General features: G+C 34.6%; 1 protein-coding gene and 1 non-coding gene across 2 annotated transcripts; both read right to left on the bottom strand.

Annotated features, from left to right (window-relative positions):
- Positions 1-1,085: 1,085 nt before the first annotated feature.
- Positions 1,086-3,229, bottom strand: LOC145563031 (uncharacterized). The gene has a single exon (XM_081623436.1). The coding sequence runs from the start codon at positions 3,036-3,038 to the stop codon at positions 1,224-1,226; it is 1,815 nt and encodes a 604-aa protein (XP_081479562.1). The 5' UTR covers positions 3,039-3,229; the 3' UTR covers positions 1,086-1,223.
- Positions 3,230-19,534: 16,305 nt separating this feature from the next.
- LOC145565925 (small nucleolar RNA R71) lies at positions 19,535-19,641 on the bottom strand. The gene has a single exon (XR_014095275.1). It is a non-coding gene; the product is annotated as a small nucleolar RNA R71 (small nucleolar RNA).
- Between the last annotated feature and the right edge of the window lie 953 nt (positions 19,642-20,594).

Here is a 20,594-nt window from a genome sequence, read left to right as displayed (position 1 = left end):
ACAAGTGTGTTACAATGAGTTTCAACATTGATACAGTTAAAATTGACATATATGTCAATGCGCAAGTTTGATTTTTGATTTACTCATATGTTAGCAAAAAATAAGAGTGAAAGATAGTGCAAGTGATTAGAGCTTTCCTCCTGATTTCATAAGATTTTCTTTACCTTAACACTTTATCCTCAAGAATCCATTTTAGATTCACTAAAAATATCTTCAAACATTTTTTGAGGATGATATAAAATATAATAAAAAATCAACCAATAAAAAAAGAACACTTGGCAGGGTTGAGTCTTGAGTTGAGTTTTAAAAATCAACTCAACTTGAGACTCTATGTAGTCTTACACTAGTTTATTGCACAAGACCCATAACAAACTTAAGTTAAGACTTGCAATAAACATGTTAGTTCACTTTCATTAAAAGAGTTATTTAATGTAATTTGGAGTATTATGAACATAAATGATACAGAGATCCCCTCCTAAAAACTGATACTCGTAATAAGTGGTGCTCAGGTCAAGATTTTGGCATGTTCTCTTCTGTCTTTTGTGATTAACTTTCAGTTTCCTTTCCTGAGTCCTGACTCCTGTTACAGATACAAGATACAACAAACAGCTTACTCTGGATTTTCAATTGAAACATCCACTTTCATGAAGAATCAAACATATCTTTCAATATGATAGCTTCAACGTGAGTTGATTTAGATTTTACAAAGAGGAAAAGGAATGCATAGCATGATAATTAACCGCGCTTTCAAAAATTAGTTAATCAGCGACGAACATAATCTCTGATTATGCCTCAGCAATGCAGCTATGTATTGGGAAGATTGGCTATACAAAATACGCAACTACAAAGCATATATTAGACTTGTTCCTAAAGGTTTAGGACATTAATGGTAAATAATACAGTAATTCGTAGCATATACAAGTATGTTCTATAAACGACATTTTGTCATATGGAATGAAAAAAGTTAGTTAAGTGGTCAAAAAATATTAAACATAAGTAACCGTTAGCCTAATAGAGTCGGCTTCTGTGCAACCGAACATTTTTGAACATAAAAATATAGATAATTTTATAATATAATGAAAGTACAATGTAGGATGTTTGTGAGGCAAACATATCAAGGAAAGAATATAAATAACTACTCTGCCACATGAAAAGCATCATGTTAGCAATATAAGCGGAAATCATATTTGAGTATCTTATCAATCAAGAAGAGTCAGCTAGTTTTACTGGCCCATTTTAGGTGGGTTCTTCTTCTCCTTCTTGCAAGGAAGCAGGGGTTTTCCACACAAACATTGATTGTGTGCATAAGCTACAACAGGAAATATATTGAATGGTCTGCCTTGAGGTATTTCTCCACACAATCTGTTTGCCCTGAAATTAGCATGCCTCAGGTTAACAATTCCAAGCAAGCTGTTTGGAATGTTTCCGGTGAGGCGGTTGATGGACAGTTCTAGCCATTGTAGCTTCACAAGTAGTCCTAAACTTGAGGGGATGGTACCGGAGATTTGATTACGGCGTATATCAAATCTTTGTAACTCAACTAAGTTTGAGATTGAGTTTGGTATATGCCCTGTAATCTTGTTACTCCCAATGTTTAAAACTTTCAGTGACAGCCCTTCTTTAAATTCAGGAATAGTGCCTGAAATTATGTTCCTTGAGACATCAATAACCTCTAGGAAGCTGGTTGCGTGGTTGTTGATGAAAGCCGAAAGTGGACCGGAGAGCTGGTTCGAGCTGAGATCAATAGATGATAGCCCCTTAGGTAAGACAATGCTAGAAACATCAAACTTGAGTTGGTTTTTGGAAATCTTCAGAAACTGCAAGTTTGACATTTTTGCTAAAAAAGTTGAGAAACCACCTATGAAATGATTATTGGAGAAATCAATAGAGGTTAAAGAGGTAGGTGTAATGAAAGTAGGAAGAGTCCCTTTAAGATCACAACCAGCTAAATGAACAGCAGTAAGTTTTCTGGTCCTAATCCAATTAGGAACTGTCCCTAAACTAAGTTTGTTGTATGACAAATCAATTGACAGCAAAGAAGGCAAGCCTAAACCTTTGACAAAAGAAGTTGGCAAAGGATTTTGGAGTGCATTGCTTGATAAATTTAGGTACCATAAATTCTTTAAACTAGCAAGAGACTCAGGAATTTGACCTGTAAGATGATTATTACTGAGGGAAAGACTAGTAAGTGACTTCAGACCTCCAATTTTGTCAGGAATTTTTCCTGTAAGCTGGTTTCCACTAAGAGAAACATCTGAAAGTGCAGTAAGACTGCAGAATGATACCGGTATTGGACCGGAAAGCTGGTTATTAGAAAGCTCTATGAATGTCAGATTACGAAACTGCCCGATGAATTCGGGAATTACACCTGACAGTAAGTTTCTGCTAAGATCAAGAAACTGCAGACCCTGAAGGTTTTTAAAAGTAGGTGGGATAGGACCAGAAAGCAAGTTTTTTCCTAAATTTAGTTGTAGGAGACCCTTGAGATTACCTAAACTGGTTGGCAATTGACCTCTAAGACGGTTACCGTCTAACATGAGTGTTTTAAGGGATGATAAACGACCGAGGCCGGAAGGGATGGGCCCCACAAACGAATTCCCCTCTAGGACAAGCTGTGATAAGTGTCTTAAATTGGTGATTGTATCAGGAATGTTTCCTGTAATGTGTTTCATTCCACTGATCACTAACACTTCTAAAAACTGTAAGTTACCTAAATCAGGTGACAATGTTCCTGCCATGAAAATATCATCACTGATACTGTCACTGTCAGAAGGCTTCTGCAGTTGTAATGCAGTAACTCTTCCTGTTGAAGGATTACATTCAACTCCTTCCCAGCTTCCTCCGCAGCAATCGGAGCCGGTCCACGACTCGAGTATTCCCGTAGTATCCTTGATTATTTTTGATTTGAAGCTAAGAAGTGCAGCTCTATCAGCTGCATTACAATTTGGGATTACAGTTTCATGATTTTGGGATTTGGACAATTGACCAAATAATGAAAGAATCAGCAAAAGCTTCAGAACCCATCTTAAATTTTGCATTTTTAGAAGTGGGTTGTAATTTGAATTTGATGATTTGCAAAGATCAAAATTTAAATTTAGAATGTGTGAATTTTTTGGCAGGGAATGAAGACAGAGAAAAAAACAGAGGAAAAGGCTGTAAAGTGAACAACACGGGTTGTTAAAAAATTTTGATTCTTTGAATCTTCACTTAGACTAGAAGAAATAATGATGAAAAGAAAAAAAATCAGAATAAAATTTGAGGGTGATAAAATTATAAACTCATTTGGTCGGATATTTATAAGTGGTTAAGAAAAAGGTAATAATCTCATCATTTGTATAGAATTGAAATGAAAAGGTTGCAACTTTTTTGAAATGGAAAAAGAAGGGGGATTTTAGTTTAATTTTGTTCACATGATTTATGAACATGTTTTTGTCGAGTTACCGTTAAATTACAAAAATTTTTAAAAAAAATAATTCACGGGGATGGTAAATTCAACTCGAACGTTGGAGCGCACTATAATTCAAATGAAAAGTCTTCGAATTTGGGGAGATTAATATATTATATTGTTGAATGAATGAATAGCAAACCAACAACTCAGAAAATGTCAATATTAGGCAGTGACTTGACACTGTAAAGTTGTTTGAATTACCAATTCAGAAATATAATATAAAAATTACACCCAAAAAGTCTAAAATCTTAATTTAATTACTGCATAGTAAAATACTAACCTCACTTAAGAAGTAAAAATTGAGGAATATAATAGGTTGCTGCTGCACTGGGATTGCCTCTGATTCGTGATGAACAGTTGAAGGTTGCTGCTTCAAACATTCCATTGTTGTATTAAAAAAATTAGACAATTTAAGTAATGATTAATACATTTGATTTGGTAATTTAATGATGGTACCGACATGCCCTTTTCTTTTGAGACTCATAGTACAAGGTGACAAAGAATCAGAGATGAAGGTGCATGCAATCTTCCGCTCTAAATTTGGTGTGCATTGTTAAGCCAACTTGAGGGGTGATTTACAAATCTCGTTAGCGCGAGATTCGACCCCTTATCTTGCCTTATAAATTAGAAAATCTCACAAACATAATTTTGTGTTGTATGGCTTGTCTTGCCATTCATGTGAGTTGTGTTCACTTGACTCCAACTAGCTCGTGTTCACTCGAATTAACTTGTTTTATTCAACTATCTACAAAATTAAAAGTTTACCTTAACACTTAATAAATTTAAATTAACACACTTTAGCAGAAAAAATTTATACATAAACCTTTAAACGAGCAACTTGTGATCAACTTGAGTCGACTCGAAACCTTAACAAGCTTGAGTCGAGCAACCCTCTGCTCATGATCGACTCTCAATTAGCAACACTTGTGTTTATGTCATATGATGATAATAATTTAGGATAACTGAAATCTATATAATTGTAGAGAAGATTGCAAATAAGTTGGTGCACTATGGTGCACAATGCTCATAGCGCACTCACGTTTATTGAAGTTGTATAATATGTTTCATTGGGGTTGAACTATTTCTTGCATAATTGATGAGTTAAGCTAAAATACGGTCCCTCAACTTTGTTATTAGTAGCACATTTGGTCCTTCATCTTTGAAATGAGGCAAAAAGGTCCCTCAACCACCCTTGCCTCACCATTTCTGGTGCAGGAACTTTCTAATCAGCAAAGTTTAGGAATGTCAGTGTCAACAAAGCCAAAGTTCAAGGACTTCCAGCGATGAGTCAGCAAAGTTAGGGACTATACTTATTTTTTTCAAGCAAAAGTTTAGGGAGTTGTTAGATCATAGTCAACTAATTAAATTAAATACAAACAAAAGGTTTTTTTTTTTTTTTTTTTTTTGAAACAATATAAACAAATGCTTAGGAATTCATAAAGTGAGTTTTTTAACCAAATATTTATAAAGTGAGTTGGCAAGAATAAAAATTGCTAATAAAATTTGATGATTATGATATATTTTTATCATTCCTTTACTTCCTACCGGTTTTTCGTAATCAAATTTTATACAATATATCCCACCTAAACTCATTAACCACACATCCTCAAATCCTAACTCCTAATTAACCCCTTATATATTTCACACACCAAAATTAATTTAAATAAAAATAAATAAAATCAAAAAATATAATGTGTTTTAGAAGTGAGTGAGTAAGACAAAGCCAAACTTTATAATGTAAAACTAAATAAATTTATGAAACTAGAATAAAAATAATACCACCCCACTTTTCTCATTAATTGACAATTTATTTTTTCATGAGTTTATGTTCTAAAAGGTTTTCAATTTTTTGGGTTTTTGTGTGTCAATTTCAAGGTTTTTTTTTTCTATTTGTTTTGTGTTCTAAATGATTTTCAATTTTTTTGGGTTTTATGTAAGACAATTTTAAGGGCTTTCGTTTTTTTCTTCTTTTTTCTTGTATGTCAATTTTGGGTTTTTGTGTGTCAATTTCAAGGTTTTTTTTTTCTATTTGTTTTTTGTTCTAAATGATTTTCAATTTTTTTGGGTTTTATGTAAGACAATTTTAAGGGCTTTCGTTTTTTTCTTCTTTTTTCTTGTGTTAATTTCTAGGAGAAAATAATAATTTTCTTAGATTATTAACTAAATGTGTTTAACTGAAGTAAATGGCGATGACCATACATTCACGCGTAAATTATCTCACTTATATATTTTTAAAAAATAAATAATTTTTACTAAAATTAAATTGGTTTAGTTGAAATGAAATTAGTTTAATTGAACAAAATTACACTTAGGGGTTAAAACTTACAATCACTCTTGTATGGGAGCATCATGTGTCCCTTTAAGGTCCCTAAAAATTGGCTTATAATAATTACATTAGCCACCTCACCCTATAAGTCCTTAAACTTTTATTTCTAATTTAATAAATGCCAACTCATAAGCTAAAGGTCCCTAAACTTTGCATTTAAAATCAATAAATTTATTGCCACATGTGCATCAAGGTCCCTAACCTATGCTTAGTCAGATAATTTGTACCTAAAAAGTGAGTCATTGGTGGTTGAGGGACCATTTTGCCTCATTTGAAAGTTAAGGGACTAAAATGCTACAAATACCAAAGTTCAAGGACCGTATTTTAGCTTAATTCTTGAGTAAAGCACAAATACGGTCCCTAATCTTTCGTATTTGTGCACTTTTAGTCCCTCAACTTTCAATTGTGCATTTTTGGTCCCTCAACCACCATACTTGGTGTTTCTGACCAAAAGGTTGAGGGACCTGGCTTAGTCAGCAAAAGTTTAGGGACCTTGAGTCAGCAATTTTTTTTTTCTTTTTTTTTTTTGTCAGTTTTTTTATTTTAAAAATATTATTTATTTGTAAGTTGGCAATTGTCATGATGAAGAAAAGTTTAGGGACCTAAAGAAGCCATGTGGCCCAAATGAAATCCTTTTAACCAAAACTCATCGTTTTGATTTCTATTCCTTATGCAAATTCATCCTTTGGCAAGGTGAAACCTTCTTTATATACTCTAGAAGAGTTGAAGGGTTAGTCATTTTCATCTCAAACACAAGTCAAAAAATACGAGCTCCATTGGTATGTCTGGGTGGGAATTCGGAGAATCATCAGCGCAGAAGAAAGCAAAAATTGAGTCTTTGACATCAGCTGAAGGTTAGATCATCCCCAATTTCAAGTTTTTTTTTTTTTTGTATTTTGAACCGTACCCTGTTTTTGTGTTCGTAAACGAGTTAGGGTTTCATGAAAATGTGGAAAAACTTGAAATTTTTTGTGTTGATCTACTTAAATTATGCTTCACTTTGTTATTCTCTGCAATCGCATGTAATTTGTTGTTGTTTTGTGTGATTTTTGTTGAGTTAGGGTTTTACACTAAAGATTAGGGTTTTGTATGCTCTATTTTTTTTAATGTGATCACTTAAAACGGCCATTCTAAATCAGGCCCGACTTTAAGCCGGTTTTTTCTCACACACATAACAGGGCCCCCAAAAATCAGGGGCCCACAATTTAAAAAATAATAATCGCTGACTCAAAAAAAAAAAAATCTACTCTACCTATTCATCTTCTTCCCCATAAACCTCCATTTCGAAACCAAAACCCAAAAAATCTTCCTATCCAAAATTCAATGTTTGACTTTTGCCTTTTAATTTCCAAAATAAAATTAAATTCACTCAACAATTATCACTCCTAAACGGCTAATTTGCCTAATTATCTCCAATTCACTTAATTTTTTCTCTATTTTTTAGGCAAAATTGAAGAGCAATTTATACTCTTATTAGAATCAATGACATTCAATTGATATTAACAACCAAATTTTTATTTATTTATATCAATTTCAAGATCAAGCAATACCCACAAAATATTACAATCTTCAGTTTTCTTTCAATTTTAACTTAATTCAAAATGTGGAAAAAACGTTAATGGAAGCACTCAAAATTCTGGCGAACTGTTCTTGTTCAGTAAATTTGGAGTAGTGGAGTGCAGAGGTTGATTACTTGATTAAAGAGCAGGTTGTATCTATCTATATATATATATATTTTTGTTATTTTAATTTATGCATAATTTTTTTTATTTCTGAAATATAAATTGTTGTTTTTTAATTATGGCTCCTAAAATTAGGAAATATGATTCTGGTTGTGCAAAACGTAAAAAAAAAAAATAAAAAAAAAAAAAAATTTAAGAATTGACTCAATCTGGGCCCAATTTTTATAATTAGGACAGGGCCACAGAATTTCCGGAGACGGCTCTGATTCTAATATATGTGTTCACCTAATAACCTAGGTATGGATGCTTTGGAAGATGCACACCCACTGATGGGAACTCCGGATGTCTTGGTGATGCACGTGTTCCCCAAACTCAATTGAGTGGACCAGCTCAGTGTGGAAAGGGTATGTTGGAAGTGGCAACTATGGTGGACCCTAAGGCACATTGCACCCTACCTGCCATACCGTCCGCACTGTAGGAATGAGTTGAGGGATTGGGTTCTTAATGACATCCTCTACAACTTTGGGAGGGACTTCTTTGCGTGGATTGAGAAAGACATGACAGTGTATTTCGATGGCTTTCCACTTCTATTCAAGGAGGATTGGGAGGTTGTAGGTGGGGTGGTAGAGGGGTAGTTTTTTACTTATGGTGTCAGCTAGTTTTTGTGCTGTTAATGGAAGGTTTAGATAGTCTTTTGCCATTGTCATAGCTTGGAATGTATGTAGGTAGGTTGAATGCGACATTCATGATGTTTTTTTTTGGGTATGTCACTGCTATGACAATGTAGGATCTAACTTAACCAAATTAGTCTTCATTTAGTGATCTAGGATGATGCAATTGTATGTAATTCAATGAAGCCTAATGTAGGGTATTTTGTAATGACAATTATGTTGATTATATTAATGAATATGAATGCTATTATTCTGTTTACTTTACCTTAATCTATTTTGCATTTAGCTATAATTGTATGTTTGATTTAATTTATGACATTCATGTTCATGTTCGTTACTTGGTAGTAAATTTGTGTACTTAGTTGATTTGCCATTGCTAAAAGCTGTCCATTCTTTTGTCAGATTATGGAATTAAAAGCTTGTTTGATTATACATCATGGTGGTCAGTGGCAAATTGGTTGTGAATCATTTTACTTAGGGGGGAAAATAAATGTCTTTGAGGATATTCCTGAAACTGTAGATGCTGACTATGTGAAGAATTTAATAGATGGTTTGGGATATGATGACATTGTTAAGGTCCATTTCTTAGATCCTAGGAAAGATTTTAACTCAGGGATTAGGTACCTAGGTTTTGAGAAAAATATATGTGATCCTTTCTTGAACTTACTTCTACAATACAAGCCCATTCATATATATATATAGAGCATCAGGAACCTATCACTCCTTTATTTCAGAATTTAGGACGAAGGGTACTTTTATAAGTTTGTTGACAAGAGATAATGTGGAAGATGATGAGCCTATTGAGAGGCCAAGGGAAGGAGTGAAATTGCATGAACATGACCATATTCCTGTTGGATTGATTCAAAGTAACTAGCTATTTTTTAGGTGAATTTGTTAAATGTTATTGATAAGTTAGAGTCTTTAGAAGTAAATGGTTAGTGGCTAATTACGTGGGAGTAGTCATTGTTACTGTTAGTGGAGTCATGCATAGTGGGTTAGTTAGATAAGATCATGCTCCTAATTATTAGCTTTAGGTTGTTATTCCATATGCTATTTATATTCAAGTATCTCTGTATTCTCGTAGTGTAGCGGTGAGTTAATAAAATCAGTTTTTGTTTATCTCCATTAATATTATTTCACTTAAGTCTTAGTTTCAACAATTCCTAGGCATGACCAAGCTGACACTACAAGAAATAAGCTATTTTGCGATAGCCAAAATCTGTCGCAAAAATAGCAAAAACCGTCGCAAAAAATAGTTGCGACAGTCAACTGTCGTAATTAGTTTGTCGTTGTATCAATTGTCGTAAAATTTCATTTTTACGACAGTTTGGTTGTCGAAAACTTTTTTTACGACGGTTTTATTAATTTCAACGACAGTTTAATTTTTTGTCGCTGTAATTAATCTGCAACAGCTTAAAACCATCGCAACAACTACGACAGCCATGAAAATTGTCGCAAAAACAAACTTTGACGATGGCTAGCCGTCGCAAAAAATAAAAAAAAAATAAAAAAAAAAAAACAAAACCCCCAACCCAACCACATCATCCCTCCTTTAACCAGTAACCACCACCAACCGCCACCGAAAACCACCAAATTAACCCACAAAAGACATTAAAACCCATAAACAACCCTAGATCTGAAATTAAACCAAAAAAATCCAACATCCAACAACTCCAAAAACCACAAATTAACAAGATCAAACAAATAAAAAAAATAAACGAATAAACGAAAAATTAAAAAAAAATGGCAAATAAACAAAAACCACAATAATAAAAACAAAAAATACATAATATTTAACATACCTTCGGAAATTCACAAAAAATTGAACAAAAAATGAAAGAAAAAGCATAAATTATCTAAACAGTACAAATTTGAACAAAAAGGCCACAATAAATCAAAAGAAAATAAACGAAACATAACAAAATCAAACGAAAATGAACGAACAACAAACGAAAAATAAAATAAAAAAGGCAATACAAGCACAAAATAATGAATTTAGACCAAAAATATTAGAATATAAACAAAAACCACAATAACAAAAACGAAAAAAACAAAAAAATTTAACATACCTTCGAAAATTTCCTTTTCTTTGGGCGTTGATTGTCAAATTCGACCATAAAAACTCCAAATCTGGAATTTTTATGGTCAAATTTGACAAAAAAAAACCTCAATGTCACGAAATATAACCTCAAACACACGAATTTCACTTGGCCACCTTCTCCATTATTTTTAATGAGAGAAAGAGCGGAAAGGAGGATGAGAAGCAGAGGAAAAGAGGATGAGGAACAGAGATGAGATAGAAAAAGAGAGAAAAGAGAAGAGGAGAAAAGGGGAAAAGATTAGAGAAATAGAAAATCTGGAAGAGGAGAGAGGATAGAGGAGAGAAAAGATGAAACGAGAAAGGAGAAATGAGAAATGAGGGCGAAAAGTATTAGGGTTTGGTGTGGGCTTAGCTTGTTGGGAATTTAAATACCCATTAAAAAAATCAATTCTACGAAAGCCATAAACTGTCGCAAATTAAAAAAAATTTAAAACCGTCGTAATTTGCGACAGTTTATGACTGTCGTAAATATTAATTTTTTTTATTATTATTTTTACTGTCTATTGCGACAGTTTAATTGGCCAAAAACTGTCGTAAATCAATGGCAGTTTAAAAAGCCGTCGTAACATTACGACGGCTACTAAAACTGTCGTAAAATTAAAAAATTACGACAGTTTTGCTAACTATCGTAGAAAATCTTTCGTTATTTGCTCGGATTCTAGTAGTGTGATATAGACTATGATACTGAAGGGACTGATATGATGATAAGGAGTTTGTGCAAGCAAGGTGTGAGATAGCCAATGACAAAAAAATGTGATTTCTTATGAGGATGAGTTGGAGATGTTGAGGAAGGTAGCTGCATATAAGGGTTTGGGAGAAATAGGGAGTGACTTTGAGGGGTTTGATGAGCTAGATAGCCCTGATGAAGATGATGATGACAGTGATTGTGGTTTTTTAGTTGCTCCACCTTCCAACAAATATGTTAAGTCAAGTGTTAGGATCATGGAGAGTGAAAAACCCCAATCCCAAGTCTTTTATCCTGGGTAGACATTTGATAACCCATCCAGTTTTAAAAAGGCCATTAGAAATCATTCAATGGAACAGGGAAGAAACATACCATTTCATAAGAATGATAAGATGAGGGTAGGGGCAGTTTGTGAGCACAAGGACAAAGGGTGTCCATGGAGAATCTGGGCCTCTTGGGATAAAAATAAAACAAAGTTTTGTGTCAAATCTCATGTTGGTCAACATACATGTGGCAGATCCTCTAAGGTAAAGAAAATGTCAGCCTCTTGGATTGCAAAGTAGTACAACACACAGTTCAAAGTCAACCCTTACATGAGGTTACATGACCTTATGGAGACTGTTTGGTTAGATTGGGGCATTAGGATTAGTAGGTACTTGGCTCATAGGGCTAAGAGAAGAGGGCAATCTCTTATTGTGGGTGAGTGCAAGGAGCAATATGGATTGCTACCTAGGTATGCAGCAGAGATATTAAGAAGCAATAGGGGGAATATAGTCAAGCTCAAGTTAAATGGGACTGTTTTTTACAGGATATACATTTGTTTTGAGGCTTTGAGGAAAGGTCTTTTATGTGGATGCGTGTAACACTCTAGAAATTCCTTTCTTTTAAAATAATTGTTTTGTTCTGTTTAAAACTCAAAATAGGAAAATCTAAGACATTACCACCACTGTGAAAATGGCTAAGGCAACTATCAAAGACACACAGCGGTAAACTATTTTTAAAAACATTCAAAACGACTCAACTTAAAAGTCAACCAACGAAAGTAAAGTCAATCAAAGTAAAACAAAGTCAACCTACAACTTGGAACCATTGTAGGCCCTTAATAAAACCAAACCAAATTAAAACCTTTGCGTTAGCCTCACAAACAATAATATCATAAAATAATTAAAGCAATAAACATATCATAAACTTATGGAAACTAGCATGATTCGCTCTTCACTCATGCCCATCATGAATATGCTTCATCACCTGAAAAGCTTCTCTCTACTTATTTCCATTACTCTTCATTAAAAATGGGTCATCATAGGGCCAAGGTAAAGACAAGGCCAACAAACACACAATCAGCAAAGCTGAGTACATAAGCGTAATTAAACACACTAACATGCTTTCACCTATCAACACACAACTTACCTCGTTGCACCTGTTTACAAGCACGCAACATACAACAAAACTTCTCAACTAAGTAAATAATAATTTATTTAGTATTGATTACGCATCGAACATGTTTCCCCCCTAACTTGCCGTAATAAAGGGGTACTAACACGGGAGTTAACTGTGCCAGTATAAAAGAACCACTCGTAAGTGGAGGAATTCCTACGCATAATAATAAAAGGAAAATACAGCGTCCTGTACTCCTAGTAGAAGTTATGGTTAAATTTAAAACCCCATAAATCCCCCCATATGTTCATACTCAAGGTATATACGTTCCAAGAGTTTTGGTGCGTAATCTTTTTCACTTTACATTATTTACATATTATTAAACTTGATGATGACTTTCAAACCATAACAAAATCAAACATTACAATTATCCAAACAATTAAACATTCCAATTTAATTCTTGAATAATTAGTGACCACATAATATTTAATGTTGAACCCTTTTTAAATCTAGCTCGGTGTCAAAGACACCTTAAACGCATAATGCGCTAAAAATCTCATCCCTCGGTGTTAGGAACACCTTAAGTGCACTAAGGCACCAAAATATAATTTAATCCTCGTGTATAAAGACACTTAAATAGCTCATTTCTCATGTTTATAGCATCAATAGAAATTATATGAACCATAATAAAATTCCTTTCAATATTCCAAACCAAATTAAACATGTAATTTAATTCAACATGCTTTCTATCATACCATAAATAAAAGTGTGGTTCATATTCAACATGCCAAACGACTATTTTCAAATCATTATCCATCACAAATAAATCATGCTTCATAATTCAATTGCCAATATCAACTAAATCACAATTTCCAATCATAATCTAGCATGATACTACTTGAGATTAATTAATCAAGCCTAGCGTGTTACTACATCATAAAAAATATGCTAAGTACGCGAACGTACCTTGAATACGATATTAAAATCGCCATGACTAATAGAAATCACTCACTTTAAAGTCTCCTACAAACCAAAATCATAATAGGGCATTAAAATCTACTCCACACAAATTTCCAGCAATATATACTCTTATTAAACCACTAATAATTTAATTAAAACAAGCTGAAAATTATTTTAAAACCTCATACTTTAATCCAAATTAATAGGTAGTTAAAATTCTGTCAAGAAACTTAATTTTTAGCATACTACCAAAAATTCCAGCAATATTAATTAATAAAAACTTGCTGTAATTATACTTTAAAACCCTTAAATTAAAGGTTTAAACCACCCTAAATCATATTCCTTCAATAATCAATTATTTATAAATCTAGGGTTTCAAAAATTGGGGCTTTTTAATTAGAATTAAAATCTGAAAATTAATTTACACCATACTTAAAATCAATCATCATAAAATCATCACAAAACTCATAATTTATAATTAGATTTGGGATTAAACAAAAGAAAAATAAAAAGATTAATTTTTTTTCCGAAAAGGGGATGCCGGACAGTAGCACGGTACCACAGCCGGCTACTGCCAGGCTGCTGGTGGCTGGTGCTGCTGGTGGCCGGCGGCCCATCGATGGTGGTGGTGCCGGCGGTGGTGAGTCGAAAAGGGGAAGGGGAAGGGGAAAAAGAAAGAAAAAGAAGAAAAATAAAGGAGAAGGGAGAGAAAGTTTACTTTGGGTATTCTCCACTCTAGACAAAGTTTAATTTGCCCAAGTGTTGAATATTTATACCCCTTTCTCTAGAAACCCTTCTTACCTAAACTTTCCCTTTTTACTCTTTCCTAATCCCTTTCCTAATTAAACTTTACTAAAATAAAACTTTCCTAAATTAAACCCCAACTTAATAAAATAATTTATTAATTAAAACTTTCCTTTTATAAAATATTTCCAAACTTATTTAAAATAAATAATTAAAATGTCATAAATAATTCATTTCAAATTATTTAAATACCCCACAAAATACTTATTTAAAATAAAATACGTATAAAAATACGTGGTATTATAATGCAGGCCTTTTATATCACTTGATGGGTGCTTTTTAAAGGTTCCTTATGGGGGGCAATTATTGGTTTTAATACTTATTTAAAACAACCAAATGTTCCCCTTAGCATGGGCAGTAGTAGGTGTTGAGAGCACTGAAACTTGGAGTTGGTTCTTACACCTACTTGCTGCTGATTTGGGAACAGAAGAAGGGGCAAGGTATACATTTATGTCAAATCAGCAAAAGGGCTTGGTTGCTGCAATTGCAGAGGTTTTTCCATAGGCTGAGAGCAGGGTATATGCAAGACATATCTATTGCAACTTTAGGGGGTGTTTGGGGGTAGCTTGGAGTTTAGGATGCAATTTTGGATAATTCTAAAGTCTACAACCGAAAATGATTTTCTGGCAAAATTACAAGTCATGAGGGACCTTTCAAATGATACTGCAGAGGATTTATTGAAAAGAAATTATAAGAAATGGTGTAGGGCATTCTACACACCTATGTCATGTTGTGACAGTGTAGACAACAATATGAGTGAAATTTTTAATGCATATATACTGAAATGGAGACATAAGCCAATAATCAGCATATTAGAAGACATTAGAGAGAGCCTAATGGACAGATTACACAAGAAAGGGACATGATCAAGGAAAGGGATCTCAGTTTATGTCCTAGAATCCAACAGCAACTAGAGAAGCATAAAATATGGGCAAGGGGTTGTAATGCATTCTGGGATGGTGGTTTTTGCTATGGAGTGAGGGATGGGACAACTCAAACTAAGTATGTTGTTAATTTGGTAAACAGAACATGCTTCTGTAATGCATGGCAAGTTAGTGGGATACCATGCAAACATGCTGTGGTGGCCATTTGGAACAAAGTGGACCAACCAGAGCAATATGTGAATGATTTTTTCAGATAGCACATATATGTGATGTGTTCATTTTATATATATATATTTATCCCCGTCCCTTGGTCGTAATTAGTAGTGTTTTTGGCTCCTACGAGCCACTTTTATTACTAATTTGTGTTTTCCAGTGCTTTGGTAGTTTTGCTTGAGTATTGTAGGAATTTGCGTACTTGGAGCATTTTCCCGGGTTTTCCGAGGAGCATCTACAAGTATTGGAAGACCGCGACCCAGTTCGATAGCCCAAGACCGATTGGAGGGATCAAATCGGTGATTAAGGGCTCGAGTATGAAGATCCAAGGAGGAAACTCGGATTGGGCCGAGGAAAAGAGGCCCAATCGAGGTTTTGGTGGCCCAAGAGAAGCGGCCCGGACCAGGTTCTCCGCCCAAAGGCGCGCCCGGCCGGGCGGGGCGGAGCAACATCTTGAAGGGTCCCGCGCCCGGAGGCGCGCCCGACCGGGCGCGAGAAGACATCTGAGGCAAAGGAGGCGGGCCCGGTCGGGCGAGCCACTGCCCGACCGGGCGCGAGAAGGCATTTGAGGAAGAAAAAGGCGGGCCCGGTCGGGCGGCCCCTTGCCCGACCGGGCGCGTGTAATTTTAGGTGTTTAGTGTTTTCCGTTCAGTTTTGTTTTAGCGAATAATTCTTGCTTAGTATTAATGTAATTTTATTGGGTAAGATTAGGACTTCTTCATAATTCTCTTACTCTAGTTTTTATTCTCTTCCTTCTCTCTACTCAACTTTCTCTCTCTAGACTTTTATTCTCTCTTGTTTCTTAATTCAATTGTAATTCCGCCGTCTTGGTACGATTTCTCTCTTATTTAATCTCAGTATTTTCTTCTTTCAATTTCTTCATGTCTTGTTTAATTATTATGTTTTGCTTAGTTTTAATTATGTCTGAGTAGTTTTCCTTCTAAGGTTTATGGGGATCTAATAAATAATATGAAAGGGTAATTTTATGATTGTTGATCATTGATGCTTAATTGATTTCCTATTGATTGTTTAAATGCTATGCAATTAGATTTGGCCAGGTTTAATTGTATGAGTTTAGCAATATTGATTCGAGATTCGAGAGATGAGAATTGATGTTTAGGCTTAGTTTCAATAGGCGGATTAATTTATAAATGGTTAGGTCGAGATTCGAGAGATGAGATTTAATACCGGTAAATTAATTATGTGATTGTAATACGTAGCGAAAGCCCTTTATGATCTGATTAATTAATGCATTGATGATTGATTATTGTGTTTTACCCTGGAATATTGTTTATTAGTGAACCTATGCCCTAGGCTTTATTATTATTGATTTCTTCCTTAATTATTCTCTTTACTCATAATCTTCGTAGTATAATTTATAATCACAACAAATATTGGTTACTTTAATAATTTAGACTATATTAATTAATTAGGAGTAGAAAGACTAGTTTCCCTGTGGATTCGACCCTACTTCCCTATCTGCATAAGCTAGTGGACTTAGGTAATTATTTTTGATTAGGTGATACGACTTTAGCCTGTCAAAATTTGGCGCCGTTGCCGGGGAAACGGTTTTATTTTTATTTCTAATTGTTTTTGTAGTTTAGATTATTTTTCCCTTTTGCCTCAAAGGACATTAGTTCTTTGAGGTAGTTCTAATATCTGTCTTTTTAGTTCTTTGTTTATGCCCAGGTGTTCCAGATCAGGTTACATTCCATTCGATCCTGAGATCGAACGCTCGTTTCATAGACAGAAGAATTTTTACAGGCAGATCCTAGCAGGTTCTGGGAGTAATAATATTCCTAGAAATCCATTACCTACTTCTAGTGATTCGGAGCATTCTATTGATTCAGAACTAGAGATGGGTTGTAGGGAATATTTCAAGCATCATGATAACCCCAAACTTGAACCCCACTGTGATCATACACTAAAGTACGGTGGCGTTCCAAAGGGAAAGACAAAGAGCAAACAGAGTCGCCAACAAGTTTTAGGAACTTGTAAACCCAAAAGACAATCCAAAGGACCGTCAAATACTCCATAAGGTCTTGAACCAAACAGGGTCCGGGGATGAGGGTACGAATCCAATCTACAAAAGAAAGGACCCGCCCTATAAAATAGGCCTCTACTTTGTTCTGCTCGTATTCATGTGCGCTTTTCGAATAACATACAAACATTATATTAAACCTACCCTGTTTATCTATGTTGGTTGAATATTAATGCACAAACAAATCTATTATTGGCGATCACTTGACTTAAAATCACATTAGCCTAAACCAAATTATTAATTATCTTATTAAGCGTGATTTCAAGTACAAATTCCCTTTAAACCTGCATAAAAGGCTTGATCAAGCAATAACAAAATATATCAAGCAACATAAGCATCATAATAATAAATAATGATAATAACATGATAAGACATAATAAAGCTTGATAATAATAGCAAGATCCTAGGCATGATACTAACAATATTAATAACAAACCCTGGCATGTCACTAAACAATAAAGATCAAAGCTTTAAACCTAACATGGTACTAACATGATATTAGAAAAAATTAAAAGCATCCTAACATGATACTAGGAATTAACAATAATAAGCATGCAATCTACATTGTGAAAGAAATAGAGAGTAAGCTAATCTACTTACTTTGAAGCCTCGTACCTCTTTCTAATAACAAAATACACAAGTTAGTAAACTTCAATGAAAATCAATAAACAACAATTAAAGAATTAAATTGAAATCAAATTGAATAAAGTTTTGACTAGTTTTGGACCAAACCCTCATAAATTGTCAACCCTTGCACGTCTAGGGCGAAGGCAACTTCGAACTTGGCTAAGAGACTCTAAGTCTAGTGAATGCGGAATATTGTTTGTAAAAAGCTAGTTTAGAAAGAGAGAGAGAAAGAAAGAATTAAGGAAGAGTGTTGATAGAGAGAATTGAGAAAGAGAATTGATGAGAGATGATGAATAAAAAACAGAGGTTCGGACCCTATTTATAAGAAAACAGTCCGAAAAATCATAGAATTTAATAAGGAATAAAACTCCACGCTGTCTCTAATCAAACCGACCTTGTCGCCAAAGATTTATCTTGTCGCCAGGCGACAGAGTCTGTCGCGAGGCGACAAAACTGTCGTTTCGCGACAAGACAGTTTTTTGCGGATTTTGTTTTAATCATATCTTTTGATCTAGAAGTTCAAATAAGTCATATAATATGTCGTTGGAAAGCTCTTGAAGTATACTTTCTAATGCAATTGGAATCAGATTAAAATATTTTGTAGATAAAAAGATATGGACGAAATAGTGAAAGGGTGTCAGTTTTGGATAGAGTTTCGTATATCTTTAATATCTTTTTCGTTATAGCTCGGATTTATTATTATAATATATCATTGGAAAGATAATTTCAAGATCTATCCAACCATATAAAATTTGGATAAAAAATATGAGGCACGAAAATAATATCTGACTATCTTTGAACATCTTTAAATCCGAATAGAATTAGGAGAGTTTTAAAAAAGGAAAGTTTATATTCAAATCAAATTCTATGATCTTATCTTTTCAAAAAAGGATAATTAAGATATTTTAGAAACTTATAGAAGATTCTAATCAATCCTAATTAGTTTAGGAATAGGATTAAACCTTTGGACCCTCCTCATGATCATTGGGTCGTAGGTAAAATCCGGTTTGGGCCCAATTTAGTATTTTGGCCATAACTTCCTCATTATTCATCGGAATTGGGCTTATAATATATCGTTGGAAAGGTATTTTCAAGCCCCATCCAACTACACCATTATTGGAACCTTATCATGGATCAAAATAAACTGAAATGGACGTTTTTATAAAATAGAATGGGTTTTCGAAAACAGAGAGAAGGATTTTAATAAAAACTAACCGCAACACTTGACTTTTCACACTTTCACCTCATTCGATTATAGTTTGACGCAAAAGGTATTCATCACTGGGTTTGGTTTTGGGGAGACACAAATGGGTGTCTACATGGGTACACCACCACCACCTCCACCTCGCAAGCTTAGCGATTATTCGCAACCATCGCTGACGGATTTCCCACATCTTTCTCCTACACCCGATCTCGAGGGAGTCCAGTTCGAGATCAAGCCCCAATTCATAACGATGATAGAAAGAAAGAAATTCAGTGGAGCAAAGGGTGAAGATCCTAATCTTCACATTGCAGATTTCTGTCAATACTGCAATACTATTAGGCAGAATGGGGTAACGCAGGATCAAATCAGGGAGATTCTTTTTCCCTTTTCTTTATGTGGAAAAGCTAAATTATGGTTCAATGGTTTGAATAGAGCTGCACTTGGTATTACTAACTGGGAGACTCTTGCGTTGAATTTTTATAATAAATATTACCCTGCAGAGAAAACAGCTTTATTGAGAAGCGCTATCCAGAATTTTGCCCAAGAGACAGATGAAGCATTATATGAAGCTTGGGAAAGATTCAAGGATCTGCAGAGAGAGTGTCCCCACCACAATTTGGCGAAGTGGCAGTTGATTCAAGCTTTTTACAATGGTTTAGGAAATGCATCTAGGACAATTTTAGATTCCGCAGCTAGCGGTAGATTTATGAATTTAAATGTTGATGATGCAGGTCAGGTTATTGAAGATATGGCAATCCATAATTCCCAATATGGGAATGCTAGATGTTTTGCTAACAAGGGAAAACATCATGTTGATTCAGTCACTTTATTGCAAGCCCAGCTTACTTCTATTTGTCAGAAACTAGATAATCTTACTACTAACAATCCTAATTCTGTTGCTAATGTTTCTGCTGTTTCTAATAATGCTAATGATGCTTTCTGTGAAAATTGTGGAAGTGTAGGTCATTATGAACAAGATTGCAGGAGTTCAATGGAGCAAGTTAATGCTTTTCAAACCTACAAGCAAAATAACCCATACTCCAATTCCAACAATCCTGGCTACCGGAACCATCCCTACCTATCTTACCGTAGCACCAATGTTCAAAATCCTCCACCTCCACAACAACCACAACAAGCACCCCCTCCGCAGCAGAAATATTACCACCCTCATGCTAACCAGAAACCCCCATCACAGCCCCCTACTACATCTTCTGACCCTGCTTTATCAGAAATTAGGGCAATGCTGACCAGTATGCAAAAACATATGGAGAGCAGAGACCAACAGATTGACTCTATTATAGCCCATAATAAAGTCATGGACACCCAAATTGCCCAATTGTCCTCTACCCTTCAATCTCGTCAGCAGGGAGCTTTACCAGCGCAGGGAATTCAACCTACGGATCATGCTAATGCAATCACCCTAAGGAGTGGTTCACACTACGATGGGCCCCTGATGCCCAAAGAGGATGAACCTGAATTAACTAATATTGCTAATCCTGATTCCGTTTTACCAATTTCCCCTGCAGGGCTGCAGGGTAAAATTCCTGATGCTAATGATTCATTGCAGGGTA

This window comes from Chenopodium album, chromosome 10 (genome assembly GCF_948465745.1).
Source record: "Chenopodium album chromosome 10, dcCheAlbu1.1, whole genome shotgun sequence".
Lineage (NCBI taxonomy): Eukaryota > Viridiplantae > Streptophyta > Magnoliopsida > Caryophyllales > Amaranthaceae > Chenopodium > Chenopodium album.
Note: the sequence above shows the minus strand (reverse complement) of the source record. Positions and strands in the feature narration are given on the sequence as shown.

Coding starts and splice junctions, on each gene's coding strand:
- LOC145563031 (XM_081623436.1), bottom strand. CDS start 3,038: ATGCAAAATTTAAGATGGGTTCTGAAGCTTTTGCTGATTCTTTCATTA.